General features: G+C 31.8%; 2 protein-coding genes across 4 annotated transcripts in view; both read left to right on the top strand.

Annotated features, from left to right (window-relative positions):
• LOC126774155 (uncharacterized) overlaps positions 1 to 9803 on the top strand; it is a 33081-nt gene extending 23278 nt beyond the window's left edge. For 2 of the 3 annotated variants that reach the window (XM_050495514.1, XM_050495513.1), the window contains 11 exons: positions 123 to 283; positions 1980 to 2186; positions 2742 to 2812; positions 2908 to 5858; positions 5961 to 6087; positions 6180 to 6305; positions 6401 to 6589; positions 6663 to 6828; positions 6908 to 7116; positions 7229 to 7476; positions 7580 to 9803. In XM_050495514.1, coding sequence (XP_050351471.1) covers positions 123 to 283; positions 1980 to 2186; positions 2742 to 2812; positions 2908 to 5858; positions 5961 to 6087; positions 6180 to 6305; positions 6401 to 6589; positions 6663 to 6828; positions 6908 to 7116; positions 7229 to 7476; positions 7580 to 7768 — 4644 coding nt within the window. In that variant the 3' untranslated portion in view covers positions 7769 to 9803. The remainder of the gene's footprint in view (positions 1 to 122; positions 284 to 1979; positions 2187 to 2741; positions 2813 to 2907; positions 5859 to 5960; positions 6088 to 6179; positions 6306 to 6400; positions 6590 to 6662; positions 6829 to 6907; positions 7117 to 7228; positions 7477 to 7579) is intronic. The other variant, XM_050495515.1, reaches the window with a different exon arrangement.
• Positions 9804 to 10838: 1035 nt separating this feature from the next.
• Positions 10839 to 17993, top strand: part of LOC126774222 (CYFIP-related Rac1 interactor A) — a 27274-nt gene continuing 20119 nt past the window's right edge. The window contains exon 1 of the mRNA XM_050495643.1: positions 10839 to 11391. Within this exon, the coding sequence (XP_050351600.1) occupies positions 11077 to 11391 (315 nt within the window). The 5' untranslated portion in view covers positions 10839 to 11076. The remainder of the gene's footprint in view (positions 11392 to 17993) is intronic.

The following is a 17993-nucleotide window of genomic DNA, read 5'->3' as shown; positions in this document are numbered from 1 at the left end:
CAAAGTAATGCATTTGAACAATTCTTAAAATAATTGACATTACTATACAATATACTTGTATAAAAAATATGTAATTCAGTCGGTAACGCTTAAAAGGTGCGTATAGTATTCTTTTTGTGTAGAAATCTGAAGCCGGAGAAGAAGAAGAATGGGCCATGGGAGCGGCTCATGACATCGCAAGACTCTGCGCAGAGGTGACGCTCAGATGGCGCGCTTTCTTGCATCACACCTCCGACCGCCCGCACGTGCACCACGCCCTAGCCGCGAGACATCACGCATTAAGGTTTCATTTGAAATATTTTACTTTATTGTAAAGGCGATGACACCAAGGATAACATTTTTTTCACATTTGGCCATTATTATATATTATGTTCAAAAGAATTAAGCATACTAATTTAAAGAAGTTTGAACTTTTAATTTAATCTTAAAAAAATAATGATATTAAAGTGCGTGTAAGAGCCTATTTGAATTAAGTATTTAGGTAAAGTTTCATTTATGCGTCGCTTATAAAAAAAAACTATCTTTAAAAAATAAAATATATCTATATATTTATATTTATAGAAAAAACAAATTTTGTAATATTTACTGCAAAAAACAAGAAGGTAAAAGCCTACACTGAACCTACTATTAATTCCGAACAAATAAATAAAAAGACGTCGGAAAAATATCTTGGTTTGATACTCGATAATAATGAGCCGAGATGGCCTAGTGGTTAGAACGCGTGAATCTTAACCGATGATCGTGGGTTCAAACCCGGGCAAGCACCACTGAATTTTCATGTGCTTAATTTGTGATTATAATTCATCTCGTGCTTGACGGTGAAGGAAAACATCGTGAGGAAACCTGCATGTGTCTAATTTCATTGAAATTATGTCACATGTGTATTCTACCAACCCGCATTAGAGCAGCGAGGTGGAATAAGCTCTAAACCTTCTCCTCAAAAAGGGAGAGGAGGCCTTAGCCCAGCAGTGGGACATTAACAGGCTGTTACTGTAAGCTGACATGGGAACCACACATCCAAAAAATCATATCAAAATTATCATCCTTGACCGGAGCTCTTCGTGGTGTAGCGCGATGTTTACCGCGAAAAGTAAAATATCTGATATATAACTCATTGGTGAAACCACATATCGATTACTTAATTGAGATCTGGGGGGCTGCGGCGAAAGTACGCCTTAAGAAAATACAAACCGCTCAAAATAAATTGATTAAAGTGTTATTTAACTACAACTTCCTAACATCATCTGAAAAAAATTATAAAAATACTAAAATAGTAAATATCGCTCAAACATATGCCTATAAAACGTGCATATTAGTACGAAAAATATTGAATAAAGAAATCCACACAAATTTAAATTTTAAAACAAAATCAGCTATACAAAGAATTCAATTGCGTAACGCAGATCATCATATTACCTTGCGCATCCCTAGAACTAATTACGGAAAAAAAAAATTACTTTTGAGGAAGCTAAGCTGTACAACGGGTTACCGAGAGACATTAAAGAGCCCACATCTAAGGCAAGTTTCAAAAGACGTCTAAGATTTTATATAACAAACAACATAGTACAATAAATATATACAAATGATAAAACAATAATTCAAAAAAATTCTTAAGACAAAAAAAAAAACAAAGAAAATGGAAAAAAAGGAAAATATATATTTAAAATAATAATAATAAAATAAAATGATGAACAGATTTCAATAAATATGCCGCATCCATACTTTTGTATTCCTGAGGTGACACGGCGGGCGATATGTTTAACAAGCTCGTCGATCGTCGAAAAATTTCTGCATTTACCTTCTTTCTTATGAATTTTTGTAACACTGTACGCTTAGATTTTTATATTAGTTTGTAACTTTTTCATGTAAGTGAATTTCTGTAATTCTTTATGAGAATAAATTCTTTAAACTTATATTTTGCGAGGCTAATTAGGTACCTCAAATTTCCATTGATAAGTAGTAACCTTTTGACTTTTCAGAATCAAACGATTCTCAGAATGCTTCTTCGTGCTAGACAATCCTCGGCATTCGCTTGCTGGTTGCTATGACAGCAACTATCAGTCGTATCAAAGTGTGGGAGAGGCGGTTAGACGGTCACGCTACCTCGCGTTACTGCCTCCGCTTCCGGTACACTGTATAGCGCTTGATGGAGACCCACATATCATGCCCATCATATTTGAAGACAGGTATTATATTTGATCATAAACAAATTTTTTTTAACATTTTAGATTTGCTCCAAGGCCCTTTCTTATTTAAATACAAATAAACCTTGACTAAACAAATTAAATTATGATGACATCGAAAACTTATGAATATTACAAAATGACATATATTTATTGATATATTAATCTAGCTCAATATTTTAATTGTAATTTGACGATTTGTGAGAAAGATTAATAATATTTTAACTGAAGATATATAGTCAGTTAATCATACACATACACAACACGTGCACCTAAGCCTAAATACACACACATCATACTTCTAAGCTTTGCCTATTTTTTATAAAAATAGATAGGTGGACGGACAAATGGATCACCTGATGGTAAGTGGTCATCACATCCCATAGGCATAGGCACTGTAAAAAATATTAACCATTTCTTACATCGCCAATGCACAGCAAATCTTAATTATATTACAATTAAAACTTAATACCTGACGTCATTATTAAAAGACTTATTTAATTAATATTATTAACTTAAATGACATTTGAGACATCTTAATTTATTTTGAACACGCAGATATCAAGACACCGCTGAATTTGCTAGAAGACGTTCATTTTTGAATTCTAGCGCGAACAAGTCTGGTAGTGGTGAGTAGTCAAAATAATAGTGTTATAAATATATATAATATAGTGTATAACTATAATAAATACTTATCGATCACTTAACGAATTACATATTTCAGATCCCTTCCTATGTTCGGAAGCAACTGGAGAAGACTGTGCTTGTAGTATTAGTTCAATGATGGACTCTAGAAGACCTTCGTCAGAAGCTTCTAGAGTAACCCTTACATTACCTAAAACGATCATAGATGTGCTTGAGCCTCAATTCAATAGTCCTAAAGCAAGTACAAGTGTAGTGCAAGCGACGTTAACTTTAGCCCCTCAGAAGTCTGCCCGAGGTTCACCAAAGCGAACTTTGGTGAAACAAAACGTTGTGGAAATGAGCAAACCGCATAACAAGCAATTAGAATTAACAGGAAGAAACAGGTATATTGTACAGAATAACCAAATAAGTGAAATTCAATTACCGCCTAATAACGTTTTTGCTTCATGCTCGATTCAACAAGGCCAACAAATGTCTAGATACTCAGCTTCAACATTATTGGATATAAATGCTACAAAAAGCAATGTAAATGTTTCCCAACTCGGCAAAGATAAATCAGATACAGATCAAGTTTTTGTTCAAAAGCATGAAATCACAAGTGGTGTCAGCACCTTACCAGCAAGACATAGCAAATCTCTAGACCAATTAAGAGTTTCTCAAATGGCGCCTTTAAGTGTACAACCATTAACAAAGAATATTAAAAATAATTCTAATGTATCAGTTAATTATCAAAAGACATACAAATCGCCGCAACCTATTAAACCCACCACTCTACCAAGAAGTGTTACAACCACATCTTACCCTACTAACACGACGACGCGCTGTGGCTCTAAAGGTGATGACTACAGGAGAAATATAAATGAATTTAGAGAAAAATATAAAAATCCTTGCAACTCAAATGTTCACGGAAATAATGATGTATTTCATGAAGTAGGATTTAAGTACGACGCTAAAAATAAAGGAAATGCTAACCAAATATATGGTTACGCTTTCGGTAATCAGGGTAATATGCAAGCGAATAATGTTATTCGTAATCCATTAGAATTTCAAAGAGGTTATAGTGTAAATTTGCCCCGTCCTATGTTGCCTCCTCGTAATTCTTATCCACCAGTTAGTGGAAAGACACAAGCGACTGATCAAAGTAACTTAGTTTCTAATAAACACGTTCATAGATCTAACTCTACACATGTTTTTCAACAAAATATGAATGATAGCCAACAGATGGATATTGAAGCAACACGTAATCAATTAAGACACGAGCTGAACTATTATCTACAGAAAGGTGACTGGAGTTATGACTTTAATACTGGCAGTCTGATACAAAATTACCAGAAGAAATCTAGCAAGAGTAGCGATGATAGTGGCTTCGTAATGACTTTAGATAGAAGTAGCGATGGAACATCCAAGTCGACATACTCAAAAACACCTCCATCGACACCTCATTCTAGTTTGCCTTCCGTTAGGTATAAGAAGAGTCGATCTAAAGAGTCCAAACTTAACTCGAGTGGTAAAGAAAGCACTAAAATGAATTCAAGTCGAGATTCATTAAGCAGCCATCACTCAATTAAATCAAGGGATAGTAAGTCTGATCGACAGACACCAAAATCCGACCGAAGCACACCAAAATCGGAAAGAAGTACGCCAAAGTCAGGGACTCCAAAGTCCGGTGGTAAAGGGACTCCAAGGTCTGGTTGTATAACTCCAAGGTCTGGGTTAGCAACTCCAAAATCAGGCAGAGCTACTCCTAAATCAGGAGGTGCGACGCCTAAAAGTGGAAGGTCTAGTGGCAAACCAGAAAAGCGTTCGAAGCATAAAGCTTCGGAAAAAATGTCTCAGCTTATGTCAGAAGCTGCATCTTCTTCTAGTAACGAAAGCATACCGTTCGAACTTAAACGATTAGAATCATCATCAAGCGTCCCCTATAGTTTGGATCATGGATCGGAATTAAGACATTGTAGAAGTGCTGCATCTATTATAGAGGAGCATAATCTCAATACTACATTCGGTTCTGAATCACTACCAAATTTAGCCCCACCACCAGCTTTTGAATCGCCTCCTTTAGATATTACTGATAAAGATTTTAAAATTTTGCCACCTGATAGTTTTCTTAACAAAGAAGATAAACGAAGTAGAAGTTCTACGTCAAGTTTGAGTGAACAAAGTGGCTGGGTTTCAAGTGGCAGAAGTTCAGGTCCTTCTTCGCCAGATAACGGTAGTTGTCAATTGAATCAAAATTATCCCCCTGCGAGTAGCGCTCCTGTTTCGAAAGATAAAAAATATGAGGATACTAATGAAACAAGAAAGAAACAGGGTGACAAAATAAGTGATTTCAAAAGAACCATTCTTAACGGTGAGCAGCTGCGTGAGCGTTTACTTAAACTTGCAGTAAAAGCTGTTCAAAGTAATTCAACTGAAAAGATTGAATGCTGTGATAAAGAAGTTTGTGAAGAATGTACAATATGTAGTGATTCTATTTGTACAGACAGCCAATGTGAATATAATAAAATGATGCACAATGATGGAATTGATGCCGGCTGCAATTCAGATACATGTACAGCAAGTTGCTATCAACAATATTCTGATTCTAATGTGGGTAAAATAAATCAAAGGCACAATTCATTCAGTGCTATTCAGGGAAATACGTATAGTTCCATAATTAAAAATAACAATGAAGGAACTGTTAAAAAATCTCAAACAGTCGGCGATAACTTACACCCTTATATTCGAAAAGAAATAGCAACGAAGGTTGAAAAGCCTGCACAACCCACTACTTCTGATAAAACTAAGAAACTAAGAGATAGGATAGAATACACGGAAAAATTAATAGCTGCGGAAATACTAAGTCTGACAGTAGATCGCTCTTGTAAAAGCCATAAAACAAGCGGCGGTCCCGCCATAGCTGCTCAAAAATACCACGGAAAAGCAAAATCGGAAATAAACTTAAGCCATTTCAGTGGTGAGAATTATTACGAACACTTGCCACCTCCACAACAGTTCAGAGATGTTCCACCACCACCAGATCAATTTAAGGTAACAATAATAAATATATCTATGTTTATATAGTTTTATAAATATTTAAAAATGTGATTTATTTCATTGACATTTTTATTTCATTCAACTTTACAATACAAGGATCCGCCGTCAAAGTCTCCGCTGCAGAGCCGACAAAATAGTAAATCTTCAACACCCTCAAAAATTAGAAAAACTGAACAACCTACTACACTTCAACTAGACAATCCTCTATATCATGTTTGTGAAGGTACAATAATATTATTTATAAATTGTTTGTTTAGCAACCTAAAACATCACGCTTTTGCTGTAAATAAAACTAACCCATGGCTATTGATCCAGGAATTTTAGAAAGGCGAAAGTTAAGACCCCATCAATCCATGAATGCCTCTACCACACCCTCGGTTAGTACACTGAATAAAAGTCAGAGCACTGGTGAATTAGCTAGCAGAAATGAAAATGGTAAAGGTAGGACACTAATATGCTAACAAATATATAAACTTTCATTAGCGAACTCTATAAAAAATATGGATTTGTGTACATGATATATTTTAATGTTTCAGAGCAACGTCAAAACAATTTTATTAGTATATTTGGGTTAGCGGAATCGGAACGGCTCTTTGTAAAATGCAGGGAAGAGTTTCGACAAAGTGTCAAGTATCCAGGAGCAATATATTCTGATTTTCCTCCTGTTGAAAACTCTTTGCCCTACTTCCATATTAGCGATGAATATAGAATGTTTAATCCGGAAGGTACTTTATATTTTAACAATGATAACATTTATTATAATCATAGTACAAATAATTTAACTTTTTTACATTACAGGTTTACATCTCATTATATGCGTTCATGGATTGGATGGTAACGCCGCAGATTTACGATTAGTCAAAACATACTTAGAATTAGGCTTACCAGGAGCTCGGTTAGATTTTCTCATGTCGGAAAGAAATCAAGGTGATACTTTTTCGGACTTTGACACTATGACGGACAGGTTCGAGATGTTTATATCAGCTATAATTCCACTAACTCCTATAAACGAAGATAATTTACTCATAATCATTGTATTCAAGGTTGATCCAAGAAATTATGACGCATATACAAAATTCAAGCGACCCAGCCAGGATAAGTTTCGTGGGGCATTCCCTGGGCACCATCATTATAAGATCAGCATTAGCGAGGCCACAGATGAAACCATTCTTGGGGAAATTGCACACTTTCCTCTCGCTTAGTGGTCCGCATTTAGGGACACTGTATAATTCTAGCGGGCTTGTTAATGCAGGCAAGTAGAATTATTATTTATCATTATTTAAATTAAGCATGCATTTTAATACTTTTTTTTTATTAATTAAAGTTGAACACTTCACACATTTTCGTTCGTCCCTCTTTTTCAGGCATGTGGTTCATGCAGAAGTGGAAGAAGTCCGGCTCTTTGCTCCAGCTTTCGCTCCGTGATGCTTCTGATCCTAGGCGGTCTTTTCTATACCGTCTGAGTGAGCGGAGTCAATTGCATCAGTTCAAACATATTTTGCTCTGTGGTTCAGGGCAGGATAGATACGTACCATTGCACTCAGCGAGGCTAGAACTTTGTAAAGCTGCCGCCAAAGACACGTCATTACTGGGGCAGGCTTACAGAGAAATGGTATAACTTTAATTAATAAATAATCAATACAGTAAAAGTTATGTATGTAATTAACCTTTAAAATAAAGATTAGAATTAAAATATGTTACAATTTTATTTCCAGGTACATAACATGGTGTCTCCGCTAGCAGCTCGTGCATCGTCTGTGTCCGTAGTGCGCTATGACGTACAACACGCTCTCCCGCACACAGCGAGCGCACTAGTGGGTCGGGCGGCGCACATCGCCGCATTGGATTCTGATCTCTTCATAGAAAAATTCCTCCTGGTCTCTGCCCTCAAATATTTTCGATGAAGATCATAAATTGAAATTACCATAGACATGAACATGTGCTAATAAAATCTGAATTCCTTCGTAAAATACCAATATGGTACATTCTCTTAAAATATGGCGTTGGTTGTACAATTAGCTTTTTTAATAACACAGGAAAAAACTAATATTGCAATGAAAAAAGAACGATTACATTATTTTAAAGTTTGTTTTAATCGGTTTTATGATAATAGATACATAGGTTTGACAACCCTTTGATCTTATTTTCGGTTGAATATTTGAAAAAAAGTTTTTAATACATCCTTTTTTAGTAAAGCAACCAGCGTAAATTTTTTTTCGCACTATTCTTGTCTTTTCATAAAAGTTCCTCTGCCACGATACTTCCCATGAATCACAGTACGAATTCCGCTGCAATCAATTAAGATTTAATTTAACTTCTAAAAATGATATTAATAGTTACAAATGTGGACTAATCACATAAATTTATAAATTTTAGGAATTCATTGCTTGACTCCTAATCAAACGGAATCACATAAATCATACTATTCAGGCATACGCATTTCACAAGCATTTATTTAAAAAAAAAATAAGAAACATTTCACACACTTTAAATTTCAAAGCTCAGCACGTTTTCAAAAGTTCGTACTTACATAATATAATCTGCTAAAATCACGATATTTTAACTTGCACGTTAACTTATACTATCTACATGTATTTATGATAAATCGAATTGATATCCTGTTTTAAAACGCTTATGTACTCGTATGATTACTTGTAATTGGTAAAAGTGTGATATGAGAGTTCATGCTGTAACAGCGACTTATAAACTATACAGAAAAAAAGCAAATTAAATTATTATACTAGGTTAAGACGGATCTTTACACCAAATAATTAAGACTTTCGATTTAGCAAATGTAGATAAAGTAGATGTTATTTGTATTAGAAATTTACTGATTGTTGTATATGAACACTGAACAGTGCTATGTGTGCTTCTGGAATGCTAAGCCCGCGAAATTGTTTCAGTTTTGCTGTTTTATTATTAATTATGCTTACGAAATAATGGTAATTTTTACTCGTACCTAATTTCCATACCGTTTCGATATACAAACATTTTTTATTTTAGATAGAATGATTACCTAATAATTGTTCCTACATTAATTTATGAAGATGAGGATTACTAAACCTCTTTTCCAAAAACATTGATTGATAAATTTGTTTTCTTTAGCTAAAATTATATTATATATTTAAATACGGTTTCACAAAAGAAAACTTAGTTGCTTATATGTTATAGCTTTGCACAAATAGACACTGGTTTGTATCAGTGTGAATTAAGTTAACACGAAAGGATTTTTTGGAATTTTACACACTTTTATAAATCATTTTTTTTTATCTATTAAGCTAATTTAACTTGAATTATGAATTAAGAAAATGATCTGGCAGGGCCTTATTACAATATAAGGACAGGCCATAGCCTTAAATCAGATTAGTATAAAGGTGTAAATTATCGAATGTTAGACTGATCTTTAAAAATATATTGTATTGATAAGTTTAATAGATTATCTTTTGTTATTTTTAGAAATCATGATTTGATAAAACTTTTTAACATCTTGCTCTGTCCACTTTTTTCTATTTATTAATCTGTAGGTAACATTTTATACAGGGGCTTAGAAATTCTAGTCTTGAATATGATTTTAAATTTGTTGTAGGTTTGTACGACAACAACATAATCAGAATAACTGAATAAATCTTATATAAATAAGTTACTTATGTTATATTAGTATAAATAATATTTATAATGTTTATTCCATAAATTTCATTGATTTTTTGAATGTGTTGTTGTTGCACATAAATCGATAGTTTATTATATAGTAATACCTCAATATTGCTCAGGGGCATGCTTAAAATAATTTAATCATCTAATGTGTAGATTTATCAGAATGAGAGGAAATTTTGTAAATAGAAAACATAATTTTATTTGTAAAATACATTCGTATGTTGAATGGCGATGTGTCGATGTTATACAATTACATTAAAATAAATAAATGACGCTAAAACCTCATCACTTTTGTGTTTATTTTAAACAAAACACCAGAACATTAATATATGATATAATAGACAATTTCACCGAATATATTATATTAAGTAAAATGAAACCAAAGAAGGTATTTTTAATTAAATAATAATGATTATAAATAAAAGCCGCTTTTCACGTTAGTCCGTTCGTTCGCTTATTTCTAAGCTACTTCATAGATCTTGATGCGATTTTTACCATAATGTAATTAATTCTTCCAAAATAGGTTTATAATAAATTCTTATATAAGAAATATATATAGCGTCTAATAAAGTTGTTAAAAGTATATACATCGAATTAATGTAGACATGACGTAATCGTAGATATTAAAAATGTTAAGCTTAATAAATCTACGTTTTAAAAAAGGGTATTTAATAATTTCAAAAGCCCAAATATAAAGTATTAAAGAAATAACACATTATTTTTAAATGTTTTAATAATATAAAAATTGTTATTTACAATTTTCAAATTGACCAGTATCTCTAGCGATAAAACGGATAAATCAGAATAATCGTATAGATCACTTGGATCCACTACGAATATTTTATAATAAATAGATTATGCTCATATTTTCTCATTTCATTTATAAAATATCATAATACTAGTTTTGAAAGAAGTCGTGTTAGATAGATAGCTAATAAAATATAAAAATATATAAATGGTATGTTTTACCAAATTATTTGGAATATACATTTATATCATTACAGTTAGCGCGCCTAAAAATAACATTGCAACCAACTGCACTAAAGCAGTATAGCCAACATAACTAAAATGATGCAAAGTGCAAAAGTAAGATTACGTTTACACGTGGGACTTTATTGAATTTATAGAGCAAATTTATACAAATATTAGTTTGATAATAAAAGATGAAACATTTTTAATATACAAATATTAAAATGAGCTACCAAAAAATTGGAATTTGTCAGAAATATTTTAATCGACATACTGTATATAATACTTTATCACAAGTCAACACTATTGTGGGCGGGTGGTAAAGTCAATGTCAATTCAGTTGGTGGGGCATTAACAGTGTACAACGGTTGGAGTGCATCGGAGGATAGTTTATTTAAATTAAAATAATAAACTGTAATGAAATAAATAGTGACAGTGTCTAACAAATAATAAAACCGCCTTGTTTATTAAATTTTATACATAAACAATAACATTTATTCATAAACGTAAATTACTGGGCAATGCAGTCGATGCTATCCAGGAGGTATTTATAATAAATAAAATTAATTCGTGATTCAAATAAATCGAAATGGGAAAACTGCTGAGTCTATTAGCCCGTGATGATTCAAACTGCTGTTCGTCGCCACGATATGATATATTCTTAGATTTTGAGAATGCTGCACCCACTGACACAGAACGCGATGTTTATGAAGAAGTGCAAAGAGTTCTTTTGGATTCTGACAAAATCTTAGAAGAAATACAGTGTTACAAAGGAGCTGGAAAGGAAATACGGGAAGCGATTGCGGACCCTTCGACTATAACCCAAGAAAGGGCTTGGCGCGCCGTCAAGCCCTTAGTGGACAAATTGCTCAGATTTTATAACCATTCGTTGGAATTAAAACGAGTAAGACAAAACTTTATTTATTTATTTTTATTACAATAAACAATAGATCTGATATATTATTCTTCATATTTATTCAGAATTTAACTCAGTGCTTATCATATTTTGTACCTTTTTAGTATAAATATATATATATATATATTGTTTATAAAATGGTTTCTATATGAAGAGTTAGCAAAGGAAGTTTATCCTTATCAGTTGTGATTAATGAAGTCACAAACAAAGATAACACTCAAAAGATATCAGAGCTATCAAGTGCGATGGCAACTTCCTGATGTATTGGCTGCAAAAATACTATTACCACTATTAAAATATCACTCATTTCTCAAAAGTACATTCATAAAAGTTATACATGTTAAAATAATAAAATGATTGCAATTTCATTTACATAGTTTATATATTTATTATCTTGTTCATTCAAAGATAAAATAACTTTGTAGATAATTTTATTTCAAACAATTCAAATTTAAAACAAAATATACATCTGGCACACATTAAAAAAAAACAGGCATTAAATATAATTTATTATTATGGTCTTTTTATATAAATAAATAAAGTATCAAAAAGCATAAAAGTTTGTGCCATTTAAAAATAAATTTATGTATTTTAAACATGATGTGATGAAAGGGTGTTAACTCATTCATTACTGAATGAAACTAGAATGTAATGTTAGAAGATTGCTAAAGGTTACCACCCACAATTGTACCGGAGAGAATCATGTGACATCCCAACGAGCTTATGTAACAAGTTCACATTTTTCTGAATGTTCAGTTGGTGATCTCTATGTATATATAAACTAAAATATAGTTAAAATAATAACATTACTATTTGTTTACTTATCTTTTAAACAATTACAAAAGTTTGTATTTTAAAATTATAATTAAAGGAATATTATAACATTTATAAAACAAATTAAAGGTAGTTTTGTTTAGTTAGTACCGAAAAATAAACCAACACTAAATGCTTTGTTTAATCTATTTTGAATATGATTTTTGGACTGAAACTTGTGTTCAATCCAGTTACAGCTTTATTTTTTATTTATTTTTTATAGAATAGGAAGGTGGACGAGCATATGGGCCACCTGATGGTAAGTGGTCACCAAACGCCCTTAGACATTGGCATTGTAAGAAATGTCAACCATCGCTTATAGCCAATGCGCCACCAACCTTGGGAACTAAGATTTTATGTCCCTTGTGCCTGTAATTACACTGGCTCACTCACCCTTCAAACCGGAACACAACAATATCAAGTATTGCTGTTTTGCGGTAGAATATCTGATGAGTGGGTGGTACCTACCCAGACGAGCTTGCACAAAGCCCTACCACCAGTAAACTTTATTCTTCAATAGCTGCAATACATAATTTAAAACTAATGTAATTTATTATCAATATCTTTATTTTTGCTATTTATTTGTATTGTTTCAAAACAAACAAATTGTACTAAACTAAATGTTTCTGATGCAAAAAGAACTTCGGTCACTTTAACTGATACACTCGAAATTAATATTTATTTTTGATGTCGTCAGTTATTGTCAAGATATTAGAACGGATTCTAATAAATTCGTTAAAATGTTAAACCAATTGTTAAACAGTTTTAAACCAATATTAAAAGTACACGCTAATTTGCACGTGTACTTTTAATTTTAAGTTACGAATTTAAAAATGACTGCTTAGCTTACTTAATATAGTAATACTTGACTGCTAAATCAATTATAGTTAAAATTCTAAAAATCAGTAACAATCCGCAACAGAGGACGCAATGCAGATATAATAGACGAAGTCCTGCGGTATGCAATATTTTATCATTAAAATAAAATTTATAAGACGTTACATTTCGTGTATTTTTTTAAACCACAACTTCACTTTGATATTTGAAATCGTAGAATATTAATGTAATATTTATGAACATCAAGTCCACATTATCTATACAAATTTAGCATGTTTCACTCATTTGGGAATCGTGGGTAACATTTCCTGTTCCCAGTACGATAATTGCGATAAGATAAGCAGAGATGAATTCAAAGTAAACTAAAGCCTTTATGACCCATAACTGGGCTAAAGCTTAATCCAATTGAAGGCTTCAAGAAGTAATGCTTGATTAGAGAAGAAATCGCGATGTTCGATTATGATTCGTGCTTTATAACCATTTAATCTATCTCAACGTACTAGTCAATAATATAACCTCCTTTACTTCAACTACAAATGTTTGTTTAGCAGGTGATTAGTTACACAATCCCGTGTCTTCTCTTGAATATCAGATCAATGATGTCGGAGAGAAATCAGTTTTAACTAAACATCCGCTAAAATAAGTTTATAAGTAATGTTAAGTGGCAGATGAGACGTCCAATGTTAGTTTAATTTTGTTTGAATAAAATAAACCAAAACAAGAATTTAATGTCATTCATCTTTAAACAAAAAAAGTACAAAAAATATTATCTAATAGTTACGACAATCGCACGATATAGAAGTGGATCTGGTACGGCGACATTTAATGGGGAGTTATTTGCAACAAAGTCGATAGTATAAAAATTCAATGAAATTATACACATAGGTGCCAACTTTCATGATGATTAGTCAAACAATATCGAACTCTATTACTCCCAAACATATGTATAGTCTATTCCAATGGCAGGAAAAAGATAAACACGAAATCTAAAATATTCTACGGTATTCATTACGATTCGTGAAAAAATTGCGTTTAAATTTCGGCAAAGTTTTTATTCGCTCTTTGGGAAGTAAGATTTAACTGGATATAAGTAGCTTAGTAGAGTATTGTTGTATTATTAATAAATATATATTAATCAAGAATTGTTTATAGTGCATAATAAATCAGCTATTTTTAAATCTCATGGAAAATTTAAATCTGTGGTTTGTTTATCTCTATTGCAGTTGGAATGGGTCATACTAGCGTCAATTTTTATATAATATAAGATTGTAATTATTATCGGAGTACGCACAGCTTGTTTCTATAGGAAGCACGCTTGAACCCCATGTTTAAATGTATGTGGCAATCATCCAATCAAACACAAACACTCGTATAGAAGTTGCGTGAGAATTTAAATAACGCTCATCGCATCCTCTTTGAAGAGTGAAATCATTTATTTTTCTACAATAAATGACGCATAAAATAACTATGACCATGTTTATAATATAATAGCGATCATATTTACGTATATGCGTGATTTAAATGAATAGTCGTTAAGTAACCGTAAAGTGGTAAGTGGTGGTGGTGGTGTTTTACTGGTGGTAGGGCTTTGTACAAGCTCGTCTGGGTAGGTACCACCCACTCATCAGATATTCTACCGCAAAACAGCAGTTATTGATATTATTATCTTCCGTTTTGAAAGGTGAGTGAGCCATTGTAATTACAGGCACAAGGGACATAAATCTTAGTTCCCAAGGTTGGTGGCGCATTGGCTATGTAAGCGATGGTTGACATTTCTTACAATATCAATGTCTAAGGGCGTCCGTTACCACTTACCATCAGGTGGCCCATATGCTCGTCCGCCTTCCTATTCTATAAAAAAAAAGGATTACAAATGCGAAAGTTTGTTCGCTTGCTAACCTTCTACGCCTTAACTCAATCATCATGAAATTTTAAATATACGTTGTCGGAAGTACAAAAAAGTACATACTAACCTAACCTAACCTAACCTAATACTTGCGCCCCCCACGGAAAGCCGCGCACGGAAACTAGTTGTCTATAAAATATATTCACTTGCTGTATTGATTTTAATATTTAAATGATTACGTCTGTCATTGAGAATCAAGAAACAACGCAATCTTATCTCGGAACCTCACTTATGAATTTACAATCTCGCGATAACAGACATATATTTTATCAAAAACAATTGATGAATTAAAAGAATGTTTGGTTTTCGCATTATATTCAATAGAATAAGTTATTGCTTAACATATAAATATAATATAACTATCCGATTAAGACTCAAGGAGATATAGTTTATTTAAAATACATGTTTATAAATAAGAATCGTCAGTTATCGTTATCCATTAATTATAATCGCCAGAAGCGATATAAATTCTACATTCTATGAATAAGAATAGCACATTATTTATAAAACTATAAAAATAAGTAAAAGGAAATATCGAAATTAAATTAAAGATAGTATAAAATTAATAAATTTATTTTCGTAATTTTTTAACTACCTTTTTGCTGGTTTTATTGCCAATAAACAATTTTCTCTTACTGGCAACTTTTATAGAATAAAACAAAAAAATCCAAAAAATATATTCTTAATGAGCTTCTTGCTTTATGCAGTTGTCAAAGAAACTTTTTGAACTTTTGAAACCGGATGAATTTTAAAATTGTTTGGCTCAAAATTAGTCACAGCTAAATATATGACATTTCGTAAGATAATAAACGTCACTTAGATAATATAGATATATAGATTTGCAGACCTTAATTAAAATCGATTGAAATGTTTTGTCTCAACTCAATGCCTAAGTAGAGTGAGAGAGCGAATTCAAAGTATATTGCTTGACAATTCAGAGCTTGACTCCATCCGAGCTTTGAATAGTGTAACCTTATTTTTTTTATAGTACGAGGCTGACCACGTGCATACAACTTATAAACATGAAAAACATATTGAGTCAAAACTTTTATTTTTAAGCGATCCATAGCTGTAACTTAAACATAGACTTAATATTCAGTTTTCATATCATAAAATTAATACGAAAAAATAGAAGCAAAAACTAATGATATTATAAAACTACAATGACTAACTAACTTCGACATAAATAATAGTTACATTTAATAGTAATCACTAACAGTAAACATCTTAATAATAAGAATTGGTGAATTAATTATAATAATTTATATATCGACGTAAAAAACAAGGTTACAAAAGCAAGTTTATAGTATATCTAAGATTACAAAGAACTGTACATATAATAAAAGGTTATTTATTCAAAGAGTACAAAACAACCCTTGGCTTCCCCATCGATAGTGACCCAGTATATAAAAAATTACGTAACGGGCTCCCAGTGTTCTCAGTTGATTAGTGTTACATGCCGGGACGGTTTGAACATCAAGATTCAATTTAACTAGATTTAAGAAAATCTTTAAAAGTTTGTAGAGCTTATTCTATCATGCTCCTCAAATCTAGGTTTGTGGGTACACGTGTGATGGATTAAAGATTTTCATCGGAAACGTGCAGTTCTTCGCGGTGTTTTCCTTCACCGAGGAGCACAAGATGAATGATTGATGCACTGATCACAGGGACGAACGATTTCATCTCCACTGGATTTAGCATCGTTGTAAATATTTTCGTCGTCATGAGTTTGCAGTGTTTGAAACCTGGTTAATATTTTTTAAATACATTCTTCATCATACATAATGGTATTTTACCGACGTTTTTTTGGCAATTGGCACTAATAAAACAACTACAGTATCTAGAACTAATTTATAATATCGGTGATAATATTATATCTTTGCCTAAATTGACATATATTCTAATTAAAATGTTTTAAAATCCGGTCCTTATCCTTTAGTAATATTTTTATATGAAATATAAAATATTGTCAGTAGAAATGTGAACAACAATATTTTAAAATCACTTCTGACATAAGCCCAACCAATCTTATACTATTTTTTACTTGAGCCTTCGCAAAAAAATGCTACTTTTGCTTAGCACTTGTCGTCAGATCTGTCATAAGAAATTAATCTGCTTAGCAGCTGGTTCCATTCATCTGAATACAAAAGGCAGGTGCACTCAAAATTGTACACCTTGACAGTTCTATATAGCAACATTTATAAAATGAAACCGGTATTTGTAGCATCTGTTTCTTGAACATATAAATGACAAAACTAGATTTTGTTCACAGCTTTGACTGGAACAGTAATAATTATACAACATAAAAATAAGAAACATAATATGATATATCATTCATTTGAATAAAAAAACATTTTAGAGAATTAATTTAATAAAAAATAATTTATTAATTTTGTTATCTATTTACGTCAATAAAAAAATAAAATGCGAATTTAAGTAATAGTTTTTATTAAAATAAAAAATGTTACTTTAAAAAATATCCCATTTATCCATTCATTGAATTTGCTATTCAAATATTCCAATGTTCCAAATTTGAAACAACGTAAATATATTTCGTAGTTGTCGCTCGCAGTATTCCAAGCGGGTAATTATCGAACTTTATTTGGTTTAAGAACCATTGTTCTATTATTAATCTATATTGAATTCAGCAATTTGACTTTATCAAGTTTGATACTCAACGTGTCCTTTTGTAGTATTCAATGAGATTTTGTCTTTATGTTGGTATATAATATATTTTTTTACAATAAAAATAAAACTAAAAAAGGAACAGACGCAAAAGTCTTTAAATAATAAGAATTTAAAAAAAACGATCTGCATCTAAATGCAACGTTTATATTAGCTTGACTTGTATGTCACTAATAAAGTAAACAAATTCAGAAAGATACTACCCAAACTATTTTACTTCTTATTTTATATATTTGAGTATATGCAAGCAATTTGATAATAATTTGAGACCGTCACTGACAAGTGTTTTTGAGTTTTACGAAACAGAGAAATCCTCACACAATATTGGGTAAACTGCAATGCATATTAT

This window comes from Nymphalis io, chromosome 16 (genome assembly GCF_905147045.1).
Source record: "Nymphalis io chromosome 16, ilAglIoxx1.1, whole genome shotgun sequence".
NCBI classification, from domain to species: domain Eukaryota; kingdom Metazoa; phylum Arthropoda; class Insecta; order Lepidoptera; family Nymphalidae; genus Nymphalis; species Nymphalis io.
Note: the sequence above shows the minus strand (reverse complement) of the source record. Positions and strands in the feature narration are given on the sequence as shown.